Source organism: Chenopodium quinoa, unplaced genomic scaffold (assembly GCF_001683475.1).
Source record: "Chenopodium quinoa cultivar QQ74 unplaced genomic scaffold, ASM168347v1, whole genome shotgun sequence".
NCBI lineage: Eukaryota > Viridiplantae > Streptophyta > Magnoliopsida > Caryophyllales > Amaranthaceae > Chenopodium > Chenopodium quinoa.
The window spans coordinates 1,341,862-1,363,200 of NW_018744128.1; the positions used below are offsets into that span (position 1 = coordinate 1,341,862).

The window sequence follows — 21,339 nt, forward strand, 5'->3', positions numbered from 1 at the left end:
ACTGAACTAAACTGAATTTCAACGTAAGAGAACAGACCCTGTCTATTTTGGGGTGTTAGATTACCCTCCAAAAGTACACTAACACAAGCAACAAACAAAAGTGGTTTTTTACCAAAAAAAAAGTGAAGGCTAATCAATAATTGTTCTTATTTTATAGGCATTAACAATACTTCTTGTTAGTTTGTTACTTCTAGCACAGACTTAATATCAGTGGAACTGTAGAAGGTCTGACTAATGGTATTTTATTTTATTATCAATAAGTAAAAATAAAAAGTTGATATTTGAGAACTGCACATTAAGACGATGTTAACAAGTACCCACATAATTATATTTAACCTTATGTACTCATATAAAACAAAACATTAATTAGAGCGGTATATACGAATAATATCAAAGTCAAATTAGAGGCACTTAATTAAAAATAAAAAGAGTAACGATTATCACCAACATGACTAGATGGCTACCAATCAAGGGAATATAACGTACAACATTAGCTTTTGTTATTCATAAGTAAAGGATTCCTAAGGGGCAAAATAAAGGGCACTTCAATATGGAATATGGAATTAGGAATTAGGAATTTAGATGGCAAATAATCTCTCTCTCTTCCGACATACAAAATGGGTGTTTCGTGTACCTCGCGCTTAGGCTTGTCTTGTAGTCTTGGGCACTTGGACTTGTCTATTTCATTAGGGTTAATTTTTATCCATAATATCCAAACTACATCACAAATGGGGACCAAATTCATGATAGTATGTATATATTATCCAATGAGAATAATAACTCATCAAGCTCACCATTTATGTTCCATATTATCGTATTACTTATATAGTTACTCTATTCTTTTGAATTATTCTGCTATGATTTACTGAAATCTACACTGCTCTGCTGACTCAATTTACTATGTTCTGTTCTATTTTGTTGACTCAATCTAGTCTACTCAGTTGAATGTTGTTGAGCTTTAATTTGTTATGCTCAAATCTATTATGCTCTGCTAACCCAGAAGTTCAAAACAAGGTCATATATAACTTTTCTCATTTATTTCATATTGTACAGTAATATGTTATTTGTCGTTTTAATATTACTTACATCTGCGAGTACTATTTTGTTCGTCGAGAATATCTATACTCCAAATTATTTTAACATTAATACAACAGCATAATATATTAATATGTCCATATAATCTTAAAAGGTGGTTAAATTTAATCGAGGTATTACATGAGAAAATTACAAAGGGACAAAGATTCCCACAAATGTTAAAACAACCAATTCTACAAAGGTGGTATTGCATTACCTCGCAACTCTGAGTTTGGTTTTGTCAGAATGTTAGATAAATTAGAGACATTGCCAACTAAATCTTCTGTAATTAACAGCTTTAAATATAAGTATAATCTCAATTAAATCGACACAAAGCTGAATTAGGTTTATATAATAAAGTTTAATTTAAATCCCCATCGATTCATCCTAGTCACTAGTCATTTCCCTTGTTCTTATCTTTAACTATTTAAAGTAAACATTTTCACAAAAATAAAAATAAAAAATGGAAAGGACAATGATTTGCTAGTGATTAAGACTTGTGACCAACTAATCTCTGATTACTTAAGCACAACTGTCTGTTAATAATGTTATAGAAAAGAACCAAGAGTGTAACGCCAAATATATTACAACCTTGCAAATCAGAAACTGTCTATGCTATAAGACAATACTTGTAATAAATAAGGTGTGTTACTATATATGATCATGTTATTATATCATATAGTTGGTATGTAAATTAGTATATTTACATATAACCTAAGTATGTGACAAATAAAATAGCAACAAGAGAGAAGGGATGTTCCTTAGGACATGTGATGCCAATTTTGATCGTGATTTTTGGCGGGTCATCCAACTGATTTGTCCCACGTGGTTACTCTTGTTTCATGTCTCCTTTTTATTGTGATGGGAATTTTGGATTTGGGAAGGAAGTCTTGTAACAAATTGAGTAACTATGAGCCTACAACAATGTTTTTGTGTTGTTTTCTAACCAATCATATTATGACATGTGTCATGATTAAAACCCTAATGATTAACGGAGTTAATGACTGTTAGTAATCAATGGCACCCGGTGAATTTTTTAAAAACTCGGTGGCATTTGGTGAATTTGAAAAAACTTGATGACATTTGATAAATTTTGAAAAGCTTGATGACATTTGGTAAAATAGCCGTTTTTTCAAGGAAGTCTTGTGACAAATTGAGTAACTATGAGCCTACAACAATGTTTTTGTGTTGTTTTCTAGCCATTAAAAATACGCTCTCGACATATACTCCCTGTATACTTCGTATACCATACATGATAGATGGCTTCACTATATCTGAATTGTCGTAATATCAATTCAGGCCAGGTATGAAGATTTGATCTTGTAACCTGCATGTATTACTAGATAATATATTGTGAAGAATTATAGAGATTATTTAATTATCAAGTTGTTGGGCTTGGGCTTCCACAAGTTTGATTTGAACAAATTTAGAAAAGCTATTAAATGATTCAAGTTGATATTAATTTTTAATATTTTAATGACTACAAACAAGCAAATTTTCTCAAGTACGGTCATGTATGTGTGCTTGATGAATTATGAATTTTATGATTACGTTGATGTACATTGACCGGTCTTGTACTCTTGGAAGACATGAGGAAGCTCAAGCAATAAGATATAATAGTTTTTTTTTTTAATTAAGAGAAACAATGGCATTTTTTTTTAAAAAAAAAATATCGATTTAACATTTTTCAGTACTCGTAGTATTAATGGTTTGGTATATTTACCATAGATATACTTCCTCCGTTTTGTTAATATTGCAACAAGGAGGAAATTACGCATCCCAAAACACATTTTATATGCTAAATATCTTATATCTATAATTGTGTAAGAGTAAAAATTATAAAAAGTTGATATTGTGAAAGTATTAAATGAGACGAATCCAACAAGATCCCACTTGACTATATTTTGCTTAACGTATAACTCATATTATATGGTCAAACAAGAGTGATGAATAGTGCAAAAAGTCCATTGTTGCAATATTAATAGAATGGATGAAGTATGATTTAATCATTAAATGTCGCACATACTCAAATAATGTGTTTTTTTTTTTCTTTTTTTCTTTTTTTTTTTTTGACAGCATACTCAAATAATGGTTTGACAACTACTAATTAAACACTTGATCTTGAAAAGAGATCACCCTCAATATCTTTAAATTAATAATTTAATATTAGGCATGATAAAGTATTTTTAAATCTTATATTCTCAAAAATATAGAATGTTACTCCCTCTATCCATTAATACAATGCCTCTTTTGAGCATTTATTCCTCACAGAGGCATTGTATTAAGGGACGGAAATAGTACTTTGTATTAACTTATCATAACTTTTAAACTTTGTGATGACTTTTGAAGTCATGAGATATATGGGTCATTTGGGCCTAACTTCTGATTAAATATGTGGCTAATTTCCTACACTTTTTAGGGCTTAACTCTTGATATGGGCTTGGCCCTAATTACCTATTACTAATCAAATTAACGTCTACATACCTTTCTCCCAAAAATTGATAAGATATGCACATCTACAGATGAGAGTAATACGGTTAGAATAAAATTATGAAGTAGTATATGCAAGAGTAAAATAATGATAGCCTACGCCTTGTACCAGTAGTCGAGTATTTATTTACAATATGAGGCAAATTTAAAAGGACAAATAACTATAGTATTAAAAAAAATGTGATGCAATGTCAAAGGGACGAATAGAGTATACAACTTTAAACGAGACTACGTTGTCGTCCCCCCGGGCAGGCCATGTTGTTGAATTCTAAAGTGTACACCATGTCTCCACCAGCAAACAAGAGGACCTGCTAGAGCATGTGACGATTGTAATTGCACATTTGCACCATAACTTTACTTTTGTTCACCAATGTACGGAGGGGCACAATTTTACTGACACCAATCAACTTCAATTTTAGGACAGGAACATTTTGGGTTTTGTGATTAATCTCTTTTTAATTACTCGTTAATTCATTATTTTTATACGAGTACTAATAAAGATATTAAAAAAAACCTCTCTACTTCATCTTTGTTTCTCTCTAAGCCATATCTGATGTGTTGTGTGTAAGAGAGCCATTTTAGAGACATTATTTAGAAAATGTGATCTTTTTCCAATTGTATATGCACTTTTTTGTGTGTACTTTTTCGACTTATAGTCTTTGGAAAAACAACTAAGCATGTTCTTTGCCAACTTCTTTTCGCATACTATGTCTTCTTTCTTTTTGTATTGATCAATTGTTCTCATGCAATTTTTAAGATGTTTTAAATATGAATTAGGCTAATTGTGTAACACATCATATAATCTCTAAATAACACTCTTTGAAGTTATGTTACTACAATTCTTCCCCCCCCCCCCCCCCAAAAAAAAAAAAAAAAAAAAAAAAAAAAAGTTGTGTTACTATAACAAAAATAATAACTGAAAATAAATTTGAATCCCAAAATAAGGTCAGCTACACGAGCTAAATGTAATCTTAATCCCAAAGATAAGGTCGGCTACATGAGCCAACAACAATAATTGAATTTGCGTCACTATTTTTGTGAAATATGTGGTTGGCCTTTTAAGACTATTGAGTAATGGCATTTTTAATCATGGTAACATTTATGGAGATAAGTACAATAATCATAAAACAAGAACAATTGATTTTTTCATAAGCAAGAAGATAACTCAAAGTTCAGAGATACTTAATCAATATTGAACCACTCGAGAAGATTATAAGTGAGTTAATTTTGCTAATAATTAAGAACTAACTATTGACAATTGAAACTGAAGTTGTTCAGCTTGTCCAAACGAAAAATAGGACGGATAAATCAATAGGTATAAGATGATGGTGATGGAGTGTAACAAAAGGGATAAGTAATTTTTAAGTGAAGGAATACACAATGTATACCAAAATTAGCATTATCAAATCAATAGGGCTTACACCTTTTAAAACTAAGGCACAAAATTTCAAGAACAGCCCATGATGGCAAGACAAGGTTCTATTACAGTTAACTCTCACCGAATTAAGTAATTTTTTGGGTGATGTATATATCTACAATCTATAGCTCAAGTGGTTGAGCTTTTCTACCGATTTTAGGAGATCTTGTGATCAATTCTCACAGCTTGGCTCAGTGAGACACGAACTTAAAAGTTAAAACCTTCTTTAAGCGACGTCAAGCTGCTTATCACTTTAGTCTTGAGCAACACTTGTTAGTCAAATTGAACATAGTCACATAGGCTATATATTGAAATCGAAACAAGAGGTATGGGCCGTATGGGCTACAGATTTTCATAAGGCTGATATACCATATAGAGTTAAAAGCCCACCCTTGATTTCTATACCCAATAGTATTAATGAACTTTATACGAGTACCTTTATTTCCTTTTTAGTTTTTAAATGGTTCTTGTATACTTCATATACATATAGAATCAAAATCGAAACCTATTGCAGTTAGTTCATCATAATCGTGATCAAGACCAAAATTTATTGCAATAAGCTCTTAGAAAATAAAGGAATTATATTATTATAACCTTGTGTACTAGTTTCAATTCTGGATATTTTATCTTTTTTAGGCTTAAATAAATTGTTACTCCTTTTGTCCCTTATTGTTTGCACTATTTGATAGACCTAAATAAACTCTCACAAAAGGTGAGTTCATAGTACAAACTGCAAATAAAAAAGAAAGGGAAAATTGCGTAGAATAATCCCAACTTTGTTCCATTCCCTCAAAATAATCCTAACTTTTGATTATTTTTTAAAAATCCCAACTTTATACTTCATTTGCCCAAAATGGTCCCAAGTGACCGGTGACCTATTAAACAGGTAAATATTTTTTTTCTTAGTTATAAAATACATATGTCACTACGAGATTGGTAAAAAAAAAATTATTATTAACTTATTATTCAAAATTAAATTAAGAAAAAGCCACCACCATCACCCCTTGCGCGTACCGCCCCTGACCCTCCTCTCCGGCTAGCACAACCCCCTCCCCTCCCTTTGCCGACATCGGACCAAGCAACCATCGTCGTTGTCGCCCCTACCCTCCCTTCCCCTTTAAAAACTGATATCTTAGAGCAAGATTAGCCCTGTCTGGTCTTAAGATTTTAACCCATTGCCACATCAGAATTTATATTAATTTTTTTTTTTTGATTTTTTATTATGTTAAGACTCCTCAAGATTCAATCAAATTTATCTCTTCAATCCTTAGACTTATTTAGATTTCTTTAAAATATTTATTAATTTTTTTTAACATATATATATATATATATTTCAATATATTTTTTTTGAAATACATACATAATTTTAATATGATATGAATATTCACATTGGGGTAACAAATTTCTAACCCAATTTAGATGCCACAGTTGAAAAATAATAGCAAAATAGATCAAGCAAAAAAAAATCAATAGGACATTTAGCTTTTAAAATACATATATAGAGTAATTGTATTATGACTAGGTACATACATGATAAATATTAAAAACCAACACACAATAACAAATAAATAGGATGATTAGTTTTTTTTTTAAAAAAGGATAATTAAAATACAAGACAATTTAAATTGATAATTATTGCTAAATCATGATTGTTACTTTTTTTTTCGCAACAAGAATAGGTACATAATTAAGATAAAATAAAACAAACAATATGATTTTTGTATATAAAAATTAAAAACAACGTACATATCTATAAAAAAAAATTAAAACAACGTACATTTTTTTTTTCTGAAAACACTGTGTACTGTGTGTAGAGTTGAGTCTTAAGTTGAGTCTTGAGTTTTCAAGACTCCACTTCAGATTTTGTTTAGACTCACCTTCTTAAATGCATTAAAAAAACAAAGTTATGTCTTAAGACTTAAAACTTTAAAAATGATGATGTCATCCTGAGTCTTAAGACTCAGTGCTAATCTTGCTCTTATGGTTAATTTATCAACACCAAGATTGTTAGCGTCATCGAGACTGCATCCTAACGCTTCGATCTTCGTCCCGATGAAATCGTATCTAATGGGTCTGGTGGGATCTTGTTCACTCTTCACCATTTTTTCTAGATTCCTGCCTTAAAGAAATTAAATCAAGATTGCTTTGATGATATTGATTATGAATTTCAGATTGATGATTTTGATCTCTTTACCTTCGAACTTCATCTTCCAAAACATAAAGTTTTTTTTTATTTTTAATACAATTTTTTTAGGTTGTTTAAGGTGAAGGGGGACGGTGGTCAGGGCGGCGCCGACGCCAGGTCCTGGAGAGGGTGACTGGGTGGCGGCCGACGTGTGGGAGGCATGGTGGTGGGTTGCTGGGTTGAAGGCTGGTGGTTAATTTTTCAGTTTTTATTTTTTGTTTTTTAATTTTTTTTATATTTTAACCAATCGTAGGATGACATCCGTTAACTAGTAATAACAAGTTGAATGGTCGGTTGGGACTGATTTGGGCGGATGGAGTACAAAGTTGAGATTATTAAAAAATAATCAAAAGTTGGAATTATTTTGAGCGGACGGAGCAAAGTTGAGATTATTTTTGGCAATTTTTCCAAAAAGAAATAAGGACGTGTCAATTTATTAAAAAGTGCTTCACACTACATATTCTATTTTATAATTAACATTAAGATTGGTTTATTATTTAAGTTTTTAGCATTTAATTTAAATTTTCTTTGAATAAATGGGCTTGGGTTGCTTTATGATTTGGGCTTAAAAATTTCTTTTTCTGGTTTTGGTTTCAGATATTTCGGCATTCAAATAATGAAAACGGTGTTGAGTCTGTTGACCCAATACATTGTTGCTATTCCAAAAGTTGAGGATTAAAATTTAAAAATGGAAGATTTATTACTGGAATTTGGGTTCAGAATTCAAAACCGCATATTCCTAACAACTTTCAATTGTAAGAATCAAATGCCCTGATTTTCTGCTCACTCGTACAACACACATTAGTAGATTACACTTGTAATTGCTTCTTCTATTATATTCTGGGGGCCTGTATACTTCAGTTCCAAAAACTGCATCACCAATTCACCATATTCTTAAATTTGGATTGCGTTGGAAATACCAAGTTTACCATATAATTTATCATTGGTAATAAATAAGATTCTTTTTGTATTAAAAAAAAAAAATAAAAAATAAAATCATTACACATAGTTTTAAACAAATGAGACATACCATTAACACTAAATCTATGTAATCGGGACACACATGTTTCAACCTGGGAATCGTCAAGTCTCAACTTATATAGACAGAGATAACTACTTCTACTAACTTGGTAATTTACTAGATTACATACTTTAATAGACATTTACTTGGTAGAACACTAATTATACATGTACACTTTTAATAGACAATTACAAACAGCTCGTCTTGTGTGCTGCCGGCCACACCATGTGACCACTTAAAGTAACCCCTATAACATTGATTAAGTAAGTCAAGCAACCCCTTTAACACTGATAAAGTAACCCCCATTACACTAGCAAAGTAACCTCAATTACACTATCATCGTTGTAATCCTATATATATATGAATCAATAGAATACACTTCAGGCTAAGAAGTTACATTATCTAACATAGTATCACAGCTTTAGGTTATGATCTAGCTTCCGCAAATTTAATTTTTTAAAACAAATTTCATTGTAATGAGAGTATAAATATATTCTGAATCCTCCTTAGTCAATTAACGTCAACTTAGATCAATTCAATGATATGTTATTGATTTCAAGGTCATTGATGTAAAATGAACTTCATGGGGTTCTATCCCTTTCCTAGATTCATTGAAATGTAATTGAGAGAAATACACTCCATCAATCAATTTGTAGATAGCATTTAATAAATTGAATTACATGTACACCAATTAAACTTAACAATTTATTTAACTACACACATCTAAAGTCCATCTTAGGCAGGCAACATAGGTGCCTAACACCTTTCTACTAACATCATCACTTATTTTTAGTAAAACAATCTGCCTCAAATTACCAACCTTTAGTTCATAGCAATGTAGCATATGAAGTTACGTTTTGAATTATGTATAATTCTAAACCCTTAATCATAATTAGAGATTCGTTCGGTCTATGTGTCTAATTACATCGGCTAGAGTGTTATATTAATTTGGTAAGCTCAAGATCGATTGTACCCTAAATCCAAAATAAATCTAGCGGGAATGTAGAGCGTGTTTACCTCTTAGCCATTTTGTTACTTTCATATCATATCTCTAGCCTTAATCCAAAAGTTTGGGTTATATGGGCTAGCTTATTAATTATGGAAAATGATAAATATAGTCCTAATGGCTATGTATAAGGGCTAAAAAAAGGAAATATTGATGATAAAACAACATTAATTACGCCGTTCTGCTCATAAGTTTGTCATTAATTATTTGGTTTACTTAGCTCAAATAACTAATTACAAGTACAGACTAATAATATTACGGAGTAACTGATTTTATCCGTTATTTTATTTATTTATGTATTTGTTGATATTATCCAAGTGTAAAAAAGCAAAAGCCTAAAGCACAAGTGCATGTACATTAAATGAGCTTTATTACCCAACAAGAAGCTCGTAGACAAAATGCAAAGGCAAATCTACTTTAATTCCATTTAACCACAAAGTACATAACTCCATTGTGTACTCCCTCTTTTGCCAAAAAAACAGCATGCTATGATTTTTGGACTCCCTATTTTTGTGTTGGAAACTCTGGAATGTCATCTTTGGATCACAGAAAGAGTGTTGTTTTTTTTGCTCCATTGAAACCGAAACTCCCACGGACATGACTTCTTTCTTCATCATGCAAGTATGCAACCGTGCTACCTATTACGTTTTAGACTCCAACTCGACAATTACGTAATTGGTTGTTTTATTTAGGCCCTGTTTGATTCACCTTAATTTTGCTGAACTGAAATTATTTTTACTGAACTGAACTTATTTTTACTGAACTGAACTTAATTTTACTGAACTGAAATTATTTTTACTGAACTTAAATTATTTTTACTGATTTTCTATTATAATTCTTCTTTAAGAAAACTGAATTTTACTGAACTGAACTTATTTTTACTGAACTGAAATTAATTTTACTGAACAGAACTTATTTTTACTGAACTGAAATTATTTTTACTTAATATTTTTTTTGTAAGGCGAAGAGAACAGGGCCTTATTTTGTAGCATTATACATTTTTTTTGAAGCATTTTGTAGCATTATACATTGACCAATATGTTTATAATTCACTCACACGATAAACATTGTACCTTAAAAATAAAATTAAATTTTTTTACTGTAGGACAGGGGACTATTACTCTAAAATATACAAATCAGATAACAAAATTACGCAAAATTGTTGTCGTTCATTTACAGATGTACAAAAATATAACCACTAAGGGTCTGTTCACATATACTAAACTGAGCTAAATAGAGTTGAAATGAATATTTTATGGGAGATGGAAATTAAGAGCTGAACTGAACTAATTGAAACTGAAATAAAGTAAAATTAGGCTGAAGTGAACGGGCTAAAAAAAAACCTATTCAACTTCTTATACGTTTTGGATACCACGACAACTTAAAACTAAAAACTAACTAAAAATAATGTTACTAAAAAGCAATTGCCAAACAACCTCATAATCTTAAAAGTTTATTTGTGGCTTACTAATTTTGTCGATTCATAATTTTTCTGTTCCTGTCGTATCTAGATCATGTATCACATGTAACAAGATTCTAGAAGAGCTATTATTATTTCTAGTTCCAGGCAAAACTCTGTTAAAGAGTCTCATCGTGGCTCTTCTACAACCTCATCCTCGAACCTCCCCTTTTAAATTTAAGTCCATTCCCATAAATTATTGGACGTGACCAAACACATAACAATGTACGTAGCCAATGCTCATTATGATGCACAACCGTACTGATGCAGGTTACAATAAATAGAGATATCAACTGATTTTGAATTTTTGATATCAAATCTTAAATAGTGTGCGGGATCCTGTGAAAATCCACGTGAGTTGTCTTTTGTCGAAGATTGTTTTAGTAAAAATTATAAGTAAATAAAAACATATATGTTGTCTATGTATTTTTAAGCAAGAGTCTCGTGACATTATGTATAGTATTTAATTTTATTTGTTTAGCGGATTGTGGCATTCATGCATCATTGATATACTTTGTTTAATAAGGATGACGCTTTCGTTCTTTAGAATAGCAAGTTGTCTAAAGGTCTCTTTCTCATTGATGGGAACATGCACATGAGTATATGACCCAAACGCATAACGATTAATTGATGAATTTCATAAAATACATTCAGGAGCTTTTGCAAACAAAACTAACTAACTCTATAACAACTTTAAAGGCCATAACATGTAAAGCACTTCCTTTATCTTAAAGGTTTTTCTTATTAAACTGTAACTAAATTGTGTATTAACTTATAACAAAAACACTTTATTTTTCTCTAAAAATTCTCTTATTTTAACAATGTCTCACAGTAAAAGAATACGTACAAGTACAAAAAATGTTTTTTGAAAAAGAATAACGAACAGGAAGAACTACTAGAAACGAAAGGGGTAAGGAATCTAACACTTGTCATATAGTGATGTACTATCAATGATACCATATAATTAACCCATCATACATTCATACCCTACAATTACCAAAATTGAATTGTTCTTAGCCTTAACATATAAGAACTCTGATTACTGTATACAATTGTACAATTATAAGTTCATTTCATATTAATACACCTAAAAAGAAATCTAAGAAAATAAAAACCAAAAAATCTACAAGAAATTATTAATTACAGAAAACTCCCCACCAAATTCAGGAATAGCAGAAACAGAAGCAGCACAAAGCTTTTCATGAAAAACCTCCATCAACTCATCTGGCACAAAGGCTGTCCTACAAAGAGGACACGTAATCTGATCATGATCCATCCAACGGTCCACACACGCTCTATGAAATATATGCCCGCAATTTGTCAGCCGTCGGATCTCCTCGTGATCTCGGAAATCATACAAACAAACCGCGCATTGCTCGGCCTGGTTTGACCCGGGCGAAAATGAACATACCACGTCGTTGAATTTCATCACGGGTAGCATTTCTTGGATAATGGTGGCGGTTGCGGGCTTGGATTCGGGCCCGGGTTCGGGCCAGAAGATATCGGGTTCGAGGAAATGGGAGAGACCCGAGAATCTTGAGAGATTGAGGATGAAAGGTTGGAGGAAATTGAAGAGAGAAAGGGAGTTTATGAAGATTTTTGGGAGGAATTCTTGGGCATACCCGGTTGGGAAGCCCATCGGGCTTTGACTTGAACGGGTCGGTCGGGTCGAGTGTTGATGGCGGAAGTTTGAATGGTAAGTGGTGTGACGAATTTGGGAGCGAGTACGACTAGTAGAGGTGTTTTGGGAGTTGGTATGTATTTTTTTTTTTGAAGGTGTTTTAGGAGTTGGTATGTAAAATATAAATAAGTTAGAGATGTTGGTCTATTTATAAAGAGGGTGGAATTAATTACGGTAGAAAAATATTGGGTCATTGCCAAAAAAAAAAAAAAAAAACAAATTAAAAAATAAGTTTCATTAAAATTTGCATTTTCCCATTTTGACCACTATTAGGTTTTGTTTTGAGACTTGAGAGAGACATAAGTAATAATTTATTAAACGTAAATGAGATTAGTGAGGTATATCACGTTGATTAGTAAGGAAGATGATTTATGAGAAAAATTCAATTTTGAAATGAATTTGAACAATGAGTATTGAGTACTAGTATATTTGAGTTTTTTAGAAAAATAGTCAACTGTGTTATTTCAAGGTAATTGAACACTTTTCATTTTCATCTAATTTAGAATAGTTGCTAGTTGAACACTTTTTTGGAGTACGCTCCTTATAGATTATGGTGAATTTGCTATCTCTTATGCGTTACTAACTCATGTGAATACTAACTGTTATGAGGCAGAAGACTAGAAGAGTATCTTTTATGCTAGGTAAGAGCAAAGATGAACTAATGTATTAAGTTGGAACATCTCACAGATTAACCTGATCGGGTATGGGGGCTAGGCACTATAAGAGTAAAGGGGATAGGTGGTCGGGATTGTGGTCTAAGCACTTTAATTTAAGAGTGGGGGGGGGGAGGATGAGGTGCTCCGGTGGGAATTAAACCTCCAACAATCTCAAGTCTCCAACTCAATCCGTAACACTAAGCCAACATTTATTTGGTATCTTTATTTGTATATGTTGTATTAACGTTCTGTTAAATTTGGCATACATATCAATACACTAGTATTTTAATAGTAAAAATATAAAAAGCTGATAGTACGAAATTTTATAGTACCACCAAATTAACAATATACAAAAACAATACTCCTATATATTTCATGATAGAATTTAATTTTGGAAAATTTGATATTTACTACCACCAAAAGTACCACGTATCAGATTTACTACGTGTTTAAAAAAAAAAATTTAAATTTCTACCACCATAATTCCCTAACTGTATGAATAACTACCATTTAACGGAATCTGTCAATATGACGTTAATGGGGCCCACCTTATTAACTACCTCTCTCTCTCTAACTTCTCTGTCTCTTTCTACCTCTTCCCATTCAATACTCTCAACCTCCATTATTGACAGCATTGAATTTTTTTTTTACCTCATTTTGACCACGAATCTGTTTCTCTATCTTACACTATCTTATCCTCAGATTTAGGGTTTGTGTTCGTGTTAGATTGTGAGTGGAAGAGAAGGTCCACCTGGGAACGCTGTCATCACCATTGCTGAAGTGGAAGGTTGAAGATTCTCCGACAACACTTGACAGGTAAGAACCCTTTTTCGTACTTGTTGTGGTCCAGCAAAGCGTTAATGGTGGTTTAATTGCAATATTTTATGTTCAATTTGGGCAATTTAGGCAGAATATTTGATAGTAAACCCTAGAGTTGCGCACTTTGATTAATTTAATCCCTTAATTAGCAATTAATTAATCTTGTGTGGGTGTACTGTCATGTGTTATGCTGTGGTGTTGTTTATAATTGTTAATTGGTCATAATTTGTGGAATTTGATGTGTGAATTATAAATTGATTTGTTGTATGTTGTTTCACTTGCTTTGATTGTAGAATAAAATGGATGGTGAGGTAGAAACTGTTTCGGGGTTTTCTGATGTCCTGCAGGAGAGTTACAATTTCGAGACTGGAACCGGACGCCTGTACCTGCAAAACAAACGGATGCTCCGGATGATTGGAGATCCGCCTCCGACGGTCAAGTTAGTACTTGATTAAGGAGTAATTAATGCGGAAATTAAAGTGATTGGGTCTCTCTAGGTGAGAGTGTTTAATGTGTGTAATCTGCGTTTTTTGCGTGTTATCTCCCTTAATGAGGATTAAGGGAGGTATTTATAACCTCGGGAAACGTGTCAATCTAGGTTTAGGTTAACCTTGGGCTGATTGGGCTTCCCTCGGAAGTTGGGCCTAGGTGACCGGTTATCCCAGGTGTCATGGGAAGGACACGTGTCGTGTCGTAATTGGTCCATAGTGGACAGATCATTGCTTGACACGTGGCAGGCTCATATTGGCCCATGTGACGGACACATGGCGGAACCTGATTGGTCCACTTGTCAGATGGTGATTGGTGGGGAAAAATCCCCTAATCATTTGCCCCTCACAGGTGGTACGTGACTGGTCACGTGTTACCTGTGACAGGTATCGCCCTGTAACATGCGACGGCCTGCTACAAGTGTCACTCGGCGAGAGGCCGAGAGATTCTCCCGCCAAAATTTTGAATTCTGGAAGTGACCCTTCGCCTATATAAAGGAGTGTTGACTTCGGTCATTTTCACACTTGAAAACTTTGTGAGAGAACATTCGGACCCCTGAACTTGCTCTGACATTTTGGACTCTTTCTGCCTACCGCCTGCTCTGACAAGCCGACTGCAAAGGATTTTCAGAACTTCATCAATCGTCACTCGTTCAGGTAACCGTCGGTTCTCTTACTCTTAATTTTCTCTTTACTTTATTCTTTTTTGAAATGGCACCACGGAAGCACACGATACGACCTAGGTTAGTGATCAGCCGGTCACCGGGGACGGCTGAATCTAGGACTAGGAGTGCCGCCTGCCCTTTTCTGGACCCATCTTTGCCCTTTATACAAAGTCCGACTGTATCTGTGTCTATGCAGAGCATGATGGCCAGAACAAAAAAGACTGCCAGGATCTCAAACTCAGACGGCTCCTCCCACAGGGTGCCGATTAGTGAAACATATGACCAGGCGCCAGATGTGGAAGTGAAACAAAGCGGCTTGAAAACCGGCAGTTCTGAGGGAGGAGTCAAAGTGACCCCTTCCCATTTTACAGTTGACAATTCTACATTCTCTCCTGCTCCTTTTAAAGGAGAGGAGGCGGGCCCCTCCGGGAGAGGGGAGGAGTCGTCCTCTTTGGACTCGTCAGAGGACGATTCCGAGTCTAGCTCTTCTGGCCATGCTTCCCTGGACACAGAAGAGAAAAACAGTCGCCTACAAGAGGCAAGGCTTTCTCACGCAGTTGAGAAGGGGGACGATTGGGCGGAGCCATCCGCCTCTCACCGAGAGCAAAATACCCCCTACTACTGCACGGTACCTCGGGGCCGGATCACGGCCATGCAAGAGAAAGTGGAGAGCTTTATCGCAAACCACACAATGGGCCCCGGCTTTTTAGTGTTCGTGCCGGATCCAGAAGACACAGTCGTATGGCCGGCTGGTACCAGTTATGATGGCGCATGCTTTGGCTGCTACGAGGCGGCCATCAAGGCTGGGCTGCGCTTCCCACTACATCCAGCTGTTCAGCGGATCTTGGATGGCTATGAGTTGGGGTTATGGCAGTTAGCCCCGAACTCTTGGGTCAACGTACTCGGCTATGTGGCCGGGTGCGAACTGCACGGGGTGGAGCCGAGCTTCGAGGCTTTCGCCCACATGAACTACCTCAGTCGGACCCCTAAGGCAGGCGATACCGGCTGGTATCAATTGACGAGCCACAGGGGCTACCTCATGACGAGAGGTAAAGCAAACAAATGGAAGGACTGGCAGAGCACCTTCCTCATCATTGAGAGCTCAGACACAGAGCTGAACAAGCGCTTCAACAGGTGGAACAGGAATCCGCCCCTTCTTGCAGGCGGCCGCAGCATGCCGCCTGTTCCCCCCAAGGCTAAGAAAGAGATCCTAGATAAAGGACTCTTCAAAGTAGAGTCGAAGGTGAACTCTACTTCAGGGGTACGAGAGCAAGTACCCCTGCACTGCGTCCCGAGCTTCAAATGGCTCTACGACGAGTACTTTTTGGCCGCCTGTGGCCTCAGCAGTCGGTGCTCAAGAGGTAGCCGGCCTGTCGAATACTCTGATGTTCCGTGCATTTCTTGTTATGACTTTTATTAACTTTGCTATTTGTTTTTGCAGCGGACGCCATGAGCAAAATTACCGCCTCCAAGACTGCGGCGGCCATGTTGCGGGCCTCCATCATGAAACAGTCTTCAACCGACTCCCCCAACAAGGGGGCACCCTTGGTGGGCTTCGAACCTTTCACCCTCTTTTTGGAGTTGTGTTTATGCATATACTGACTCTTTTCTTCTTTTTTATACGGGCGCTCCAAGAGCTTCTTCTTCCCAACAGCCGGACCCCAAGGCCCGGAGGACGACTGTTGCGAGCTCTCCTGGTTCTGCCAGGAAACATGCGGCGGCTGAGAAACAGCGGCCACTTCTTCTAAAACTCTAGCTGGGCCACCTAGAAGTATGAAATTGTCCTTGTAAATTTTAGACTTGCTCCCTTCTTTACTAGGTCTAATCCGTTTGTTTATGCTTGATGCAGCCGGCCCTCAGGAGCCTGACTTGGTCGAGGTGGCCAAGTCTATGATCAAGGCCGTTCCTCCAGCTGAAAGGGAGGCGGTCAGGGGTGTCGGCACCCTTGACCTAGACGGGATTGCAGGGGTCCTTGCTGAGGTATACTTAGCATATTTTTGAGTATTTGAATTCCAGGACGCCTGTTTTCTCTTTTTGTTTGGAAACTGACGCTTGTTCCCCTTTTTACTTAGGCCCTGCTCCGAGTGAACGGCCTTCGCAAGCCGCTTGACCGGAGGAACAAAGAGGTAAAGGCTGCAAAAGCTATGGCCGCCTCTGACTGTGATAAGGCAATGTTTCAAATTGCCCAAAATGAAGTTCTGACCATTGATATTCTTTATTATCAGGCGCAGGATACCGCCGCTATCCAGGCTCAGTTAGAGGCGGCCCAGAAGAGGAATAGCAAGCTGGAGGCGACCATCAACAACCTCAAGGCCGAGTTGAGACCTCTTCGCCAAAAGATGTCCTCATACGAAACCTTGGAGAAATCCTTGGCGAGCGTAAAGGTACGCCTGGTGACCCAGGAGAAGAGTCTTACCCAGGAGCTCTCGGAAAAGGCCGAGCAAGAAAAGAAAGAGCTGGTCCGGGAGATGATGGAAGACTCTGCTCAAATCCAGCGCATGACTTGGGGCCGCCTCTTCCCCAATGCCGACTTTTCCTCATGGGATAAAACGTACCGCCAGTGTTCTGATAGATATAATCAAGAGATCCTGGCGGCTGCTGAGGAAGAGGCGTTGGAGGAGGAGGAGGAGCCGGTAGTGGCGCTTGTGCCGCTTGGGGGTAATGCATCAAAGAAGGATGCAGCTGAAGCCGAGTCCAGCAAGAAGAGTGCTGACCAGGCGGCAGCTGCTAATATTGAAGATCTGCCCCCTTCTTAAGCTTTATGTCTTCATTCCACGGCCTGCGTGCCGTTTGTTTGTATTTACCCGGCCAGGGGGCCGGGGCTCTGAATATTTTGCTGGTCTTTAATGACCGGCTTCTTTTTAATGAATATTTTTGTTTTGCTTCAAACTTGTTCAAGTATTGAATATTCTGATATCCAATTGTACACTATACCGACTGTTTTACATGGCCGATAGTTGCAGACAGGTACAGATAGTTAGTCACGCCGCCTATGCCCCTGGACGACTGGTCGTCTGTTTCCAGGCTAGACGATCAGTCGGCCATTTATCCAATCGGTATTCGAACCATTTTAAAGACTGGATCCCCTTTAGGCAGGCGGTTCTGTCATATAAAATTAACCAAGTAGGAAAGTGGTTTCCTACTTGTCATGTTTTTAGGCTAGAGACTTTAGGACGTCTAGGCCGACTGTTCCGCGCCATATTTAATCTAGTGTGAGCCGGTGCTGTATGAACACTTTTTTAGTTTCATACTAAATTTTTAAAGAGTGACCAAGTAAACATGATTGTTACCTAGTCGCCAAGTAACTGAGTAGTAGAGGTATCAAGCGGTGGGTACCGGTTGTTCCCCTTTATTCGCCAATGTTTGTTGGCTTTTAACTCATAAGTTGTTAACCTAGCAGGAGTAGTGGTTGAGAGCCCCTGTTTGCTAAAAACAGGCGGACGACTCATACCTTTTAGGCTCCATACTAAGTTTGAGAGAGTGACTATGAGTTAACTTTGGTGTTACTCAGTCGCCGTCATTCCTGCTGGAGTAGTAAAGGTACCAGGCGGCGGAGGCCGGCTGAACCTTTTGATTCGCCAATGTTTGTTGGCTATTAACTCAAGAGGTACCCCCTGCATTATCCCAAGTAATACAGGCGGTCATCTGACTCAGATGTCAACTGCTACCACTGGTTTGGTTAGTGATAGAGTTATTCTTGTCTCAACAAAGGCTACGTGGTTGCCCTTGGGGACAGTCGTATAGGTGCCGTGTAATTAGTTTATAGAGCAATGTTCCACCCAAAAGGGAGCTGCTCTCTGCGACGAATTTCATCCGGAGGGATGCCGCCGGACGCCTGCTATGATGTTGGGACAGGTCGTATTAGTTTTGAAGATTGGATCAGTTGGCTTGGCGCCTGGTCTGATCATTCGGCCTGTGGCCTTAGTTAGTTCTTGGTGAACGTAGGTGCTAAGTAAAAGGAGGGTAGCCGCCTGTTTAGGCACAGGGTCGGCCAGGCCCTGATCATTTTTAGTTAAGTATAAGGGGGGTGACTGTGTGTTTGGAACCAGTCGGCCCTCTTCTATGGAGAGTAGCCGACTATATGTCCAGACGGCATGCCCCTATGGTGATAGAGTAAAATATTCAATGGAGAGTAGCCGACTGTAAAGGTACAGGCGGCATGCCCCTCTGAAGATAGAGTAAAATACTCAATGGAGAGTAGCCGACTGTAAAGGTACAACCGGCATGCCCCTCTGAAGATGAGTAAAATACTCAATGGAGAGTAGCCGACTGTAAAGGTACAGGCGGCATGCCCCTCTGAAGATAGAGTAAAATACTCAATGGAGAGTAGCCGACTGTAAATGTATAGGCGGCCTGCCCCTCTTAAGTAAGAATAAAAATTAAACATGGAGAGTAGCCGACTGTTTGTCAGCAGGCATGCCCCTCTTAAGTAAGAATAAAAACTGAGTATGGAGAGTAGCCGACTGTTTGTTAGTAGGCGTGCCCCTCTTAGTACAAAATTGAATATTAAGTATGCAAATTTGACTATTTACATCATTCAAAAGAAATATTTCTTAAGATTATCTACATTCCAAGTTCGAGGCAACGGTTGTCCGTCCGGTGTTCCCAGACGGTAGGTACCATCCCTAACCTCTTCACAGATTCGGTAGGGTCCTTCCCAGTTGGGAGTTAGTTTGCCAGACTCATTAGCCCTACCAACTGCTTCCATTTTTCTAAGTACAAAGTCCCCCACTTTGAGTGGACGCCTGTGTACTTTTTTGTTGTATGATCTAGTCATTCTCAGGCGGTAAATTTCATGGCGCAAGACAGCATTGCCCCTCCTTTCAGGAAGTGAGTCTAATGTCAGGCGCATGGCTTCCCAGTTTGCCTCTTCGTCATATAGCATTACTCGAAGAGTCGGCTCGTAGTGTTCTATTGGAAGAACAGCTTCCGCACCATAAGTTAGGAGGAATGGAGTTTCTCCAGTCGCCCCTTTTTCAGTCGTCCTAATGGCCCAGAGAACATGTGGTAATTCATCCGCCCATAGGCCGCCTGCTCTTTCAATCTTTTTCTTGAGACCGTCTGAGATGATTTTATTAAAGGCTTCTACCTGGCTGTTTGCTTGTGGACGACCGACAGATGCAAAGTAGTGTGCAATTCCTTGGTCACCCAACCAGCTTTTGAGAACAGACGTCTCAAATTGGGGACCATTATAAAAAACCATAGACATGGGAACCCCGAACCGAGTGATGACATTTTTCCAAATGAATGAAATTACATCCTTCGTCTTGATTCCCTTTACAGCTTCCGCCTCTACCCATTTAGTGAAGTAGTCGACGGCAACAAGTATGTACCTCCTTCCGCCTGTAGCAGGCGTATATGGACCCAGAATATCCATGCCCCACTTAGCAAACGGTAGTGGACTATGAATGGTAGTGAGGTCAGTAGCCGGACGGTGAATTAGTTTGCCAAACCTTTGGCACTTGTCACAGTTTTTCACCATCACCATCGCATCTGCTTCTAAAGTAGGCCAAAAGTAGCCATGCCGCCTTGCCTGTTGAGCAAGCGTCCTACCGCCTATATGGGAAGCACAGTAACCAGAGTGAAGATCGTCCAGTATCTCTCGCCCCTTTTCTAGAGTAACACACTTTAAGAAGGGTTGAAGGTACCCCCTTTTGTGAAGTTCTCCCTTTATTATTTCAAAACTGGTTGCTCGTTTTTTCAGTGTTGTCGCCTGTTGATGATCATCCGGCAGGGTACCATTTGCCAGATATGCCCTGATTGGATCCATCCAGGTTGAGCTTCTGTCTAAGATTCCAATAGGTTCTTCCTCAATGCTTCTCCTTTCCATTACTTCCCAAAAAACAGTTCGAGGAGTATCACAGGAGGCGGATGATGCTAATTTTGAAAGTGCATCCGCCTGGTTGTTTTCTGATCTCGGCACTTGGGTTAGATGGAAATCCTCAAGGGAGCCGACTGCTTGTCGGACCGCCTGTAAATACTTGATCATGGCCGGATGGGTTGCTTCGTATTCGCCATTGTACTGACTCACTATCAATTGTGAATCGGAACAGGCGTCTATTTTTCTTGCTCCTGCCGCCTTGCACATGCGGATTCCGGCTAGTAAAGCTTCATATTCTGCCTCATTGTTTGAGGCCTGAAAACTGAAGCGTAAAGCATACTCGTACCTGTCGCCCTCTGGCGGCTGACATATGACGCCTGCTCCACAACCATTTGAAGTAGAGCTTCCGTCCACATATACCTTCCAGAATTGGTCTGTAACTTGAGAGTCAGGAGGACGAGTCATCTCAACAATAAAGTCAGCAAAGGCTTGCCCCTTCACTGCTTTTCTAGGCTCTAAAGTAACTTCAAGGCTCTGTATTTCTATGGCCCATTTGA

The 21,339-nt window shown here is 37.5% G+C and overlaps 1 protein-coding gene across 1 annotated transcript; it reads right to left on the bottom strand.

Moving 5' to 3' along the window:
* Window positions 1–11,594: 11,594 nt before the first annotated feature.
* Window positions 11,595–12,753, bottom strand: LOC110692888 (E3 ubiquitin-protein ligase RHA1B-like). Its single transcript, XM_021869965.1, has one exon. The coding sequence runs from the start codon at window positions 12,289–12,291 to the stop codon at window positions 11,776–11,778; it is 516 nt and encodes a 171-aa protein (XP_021725657.1). The 5' UTR covers window positions 12,292–12,753; the 3' UTR covers window positions 11,595–11,775.
* Between the last annotated feature and the right edge of the window lie 8,586 nt (window positions 12,754–21,339).

Coding starts and splice junctions, on each gene's coding strand:
- LOC110692888 (XM_021869965.1), bottom strand. CDS start 12,291: ATGGGCTTCCCAACCGGGTATGCCCAAGAATTCCTCCCAAAAATCTTC.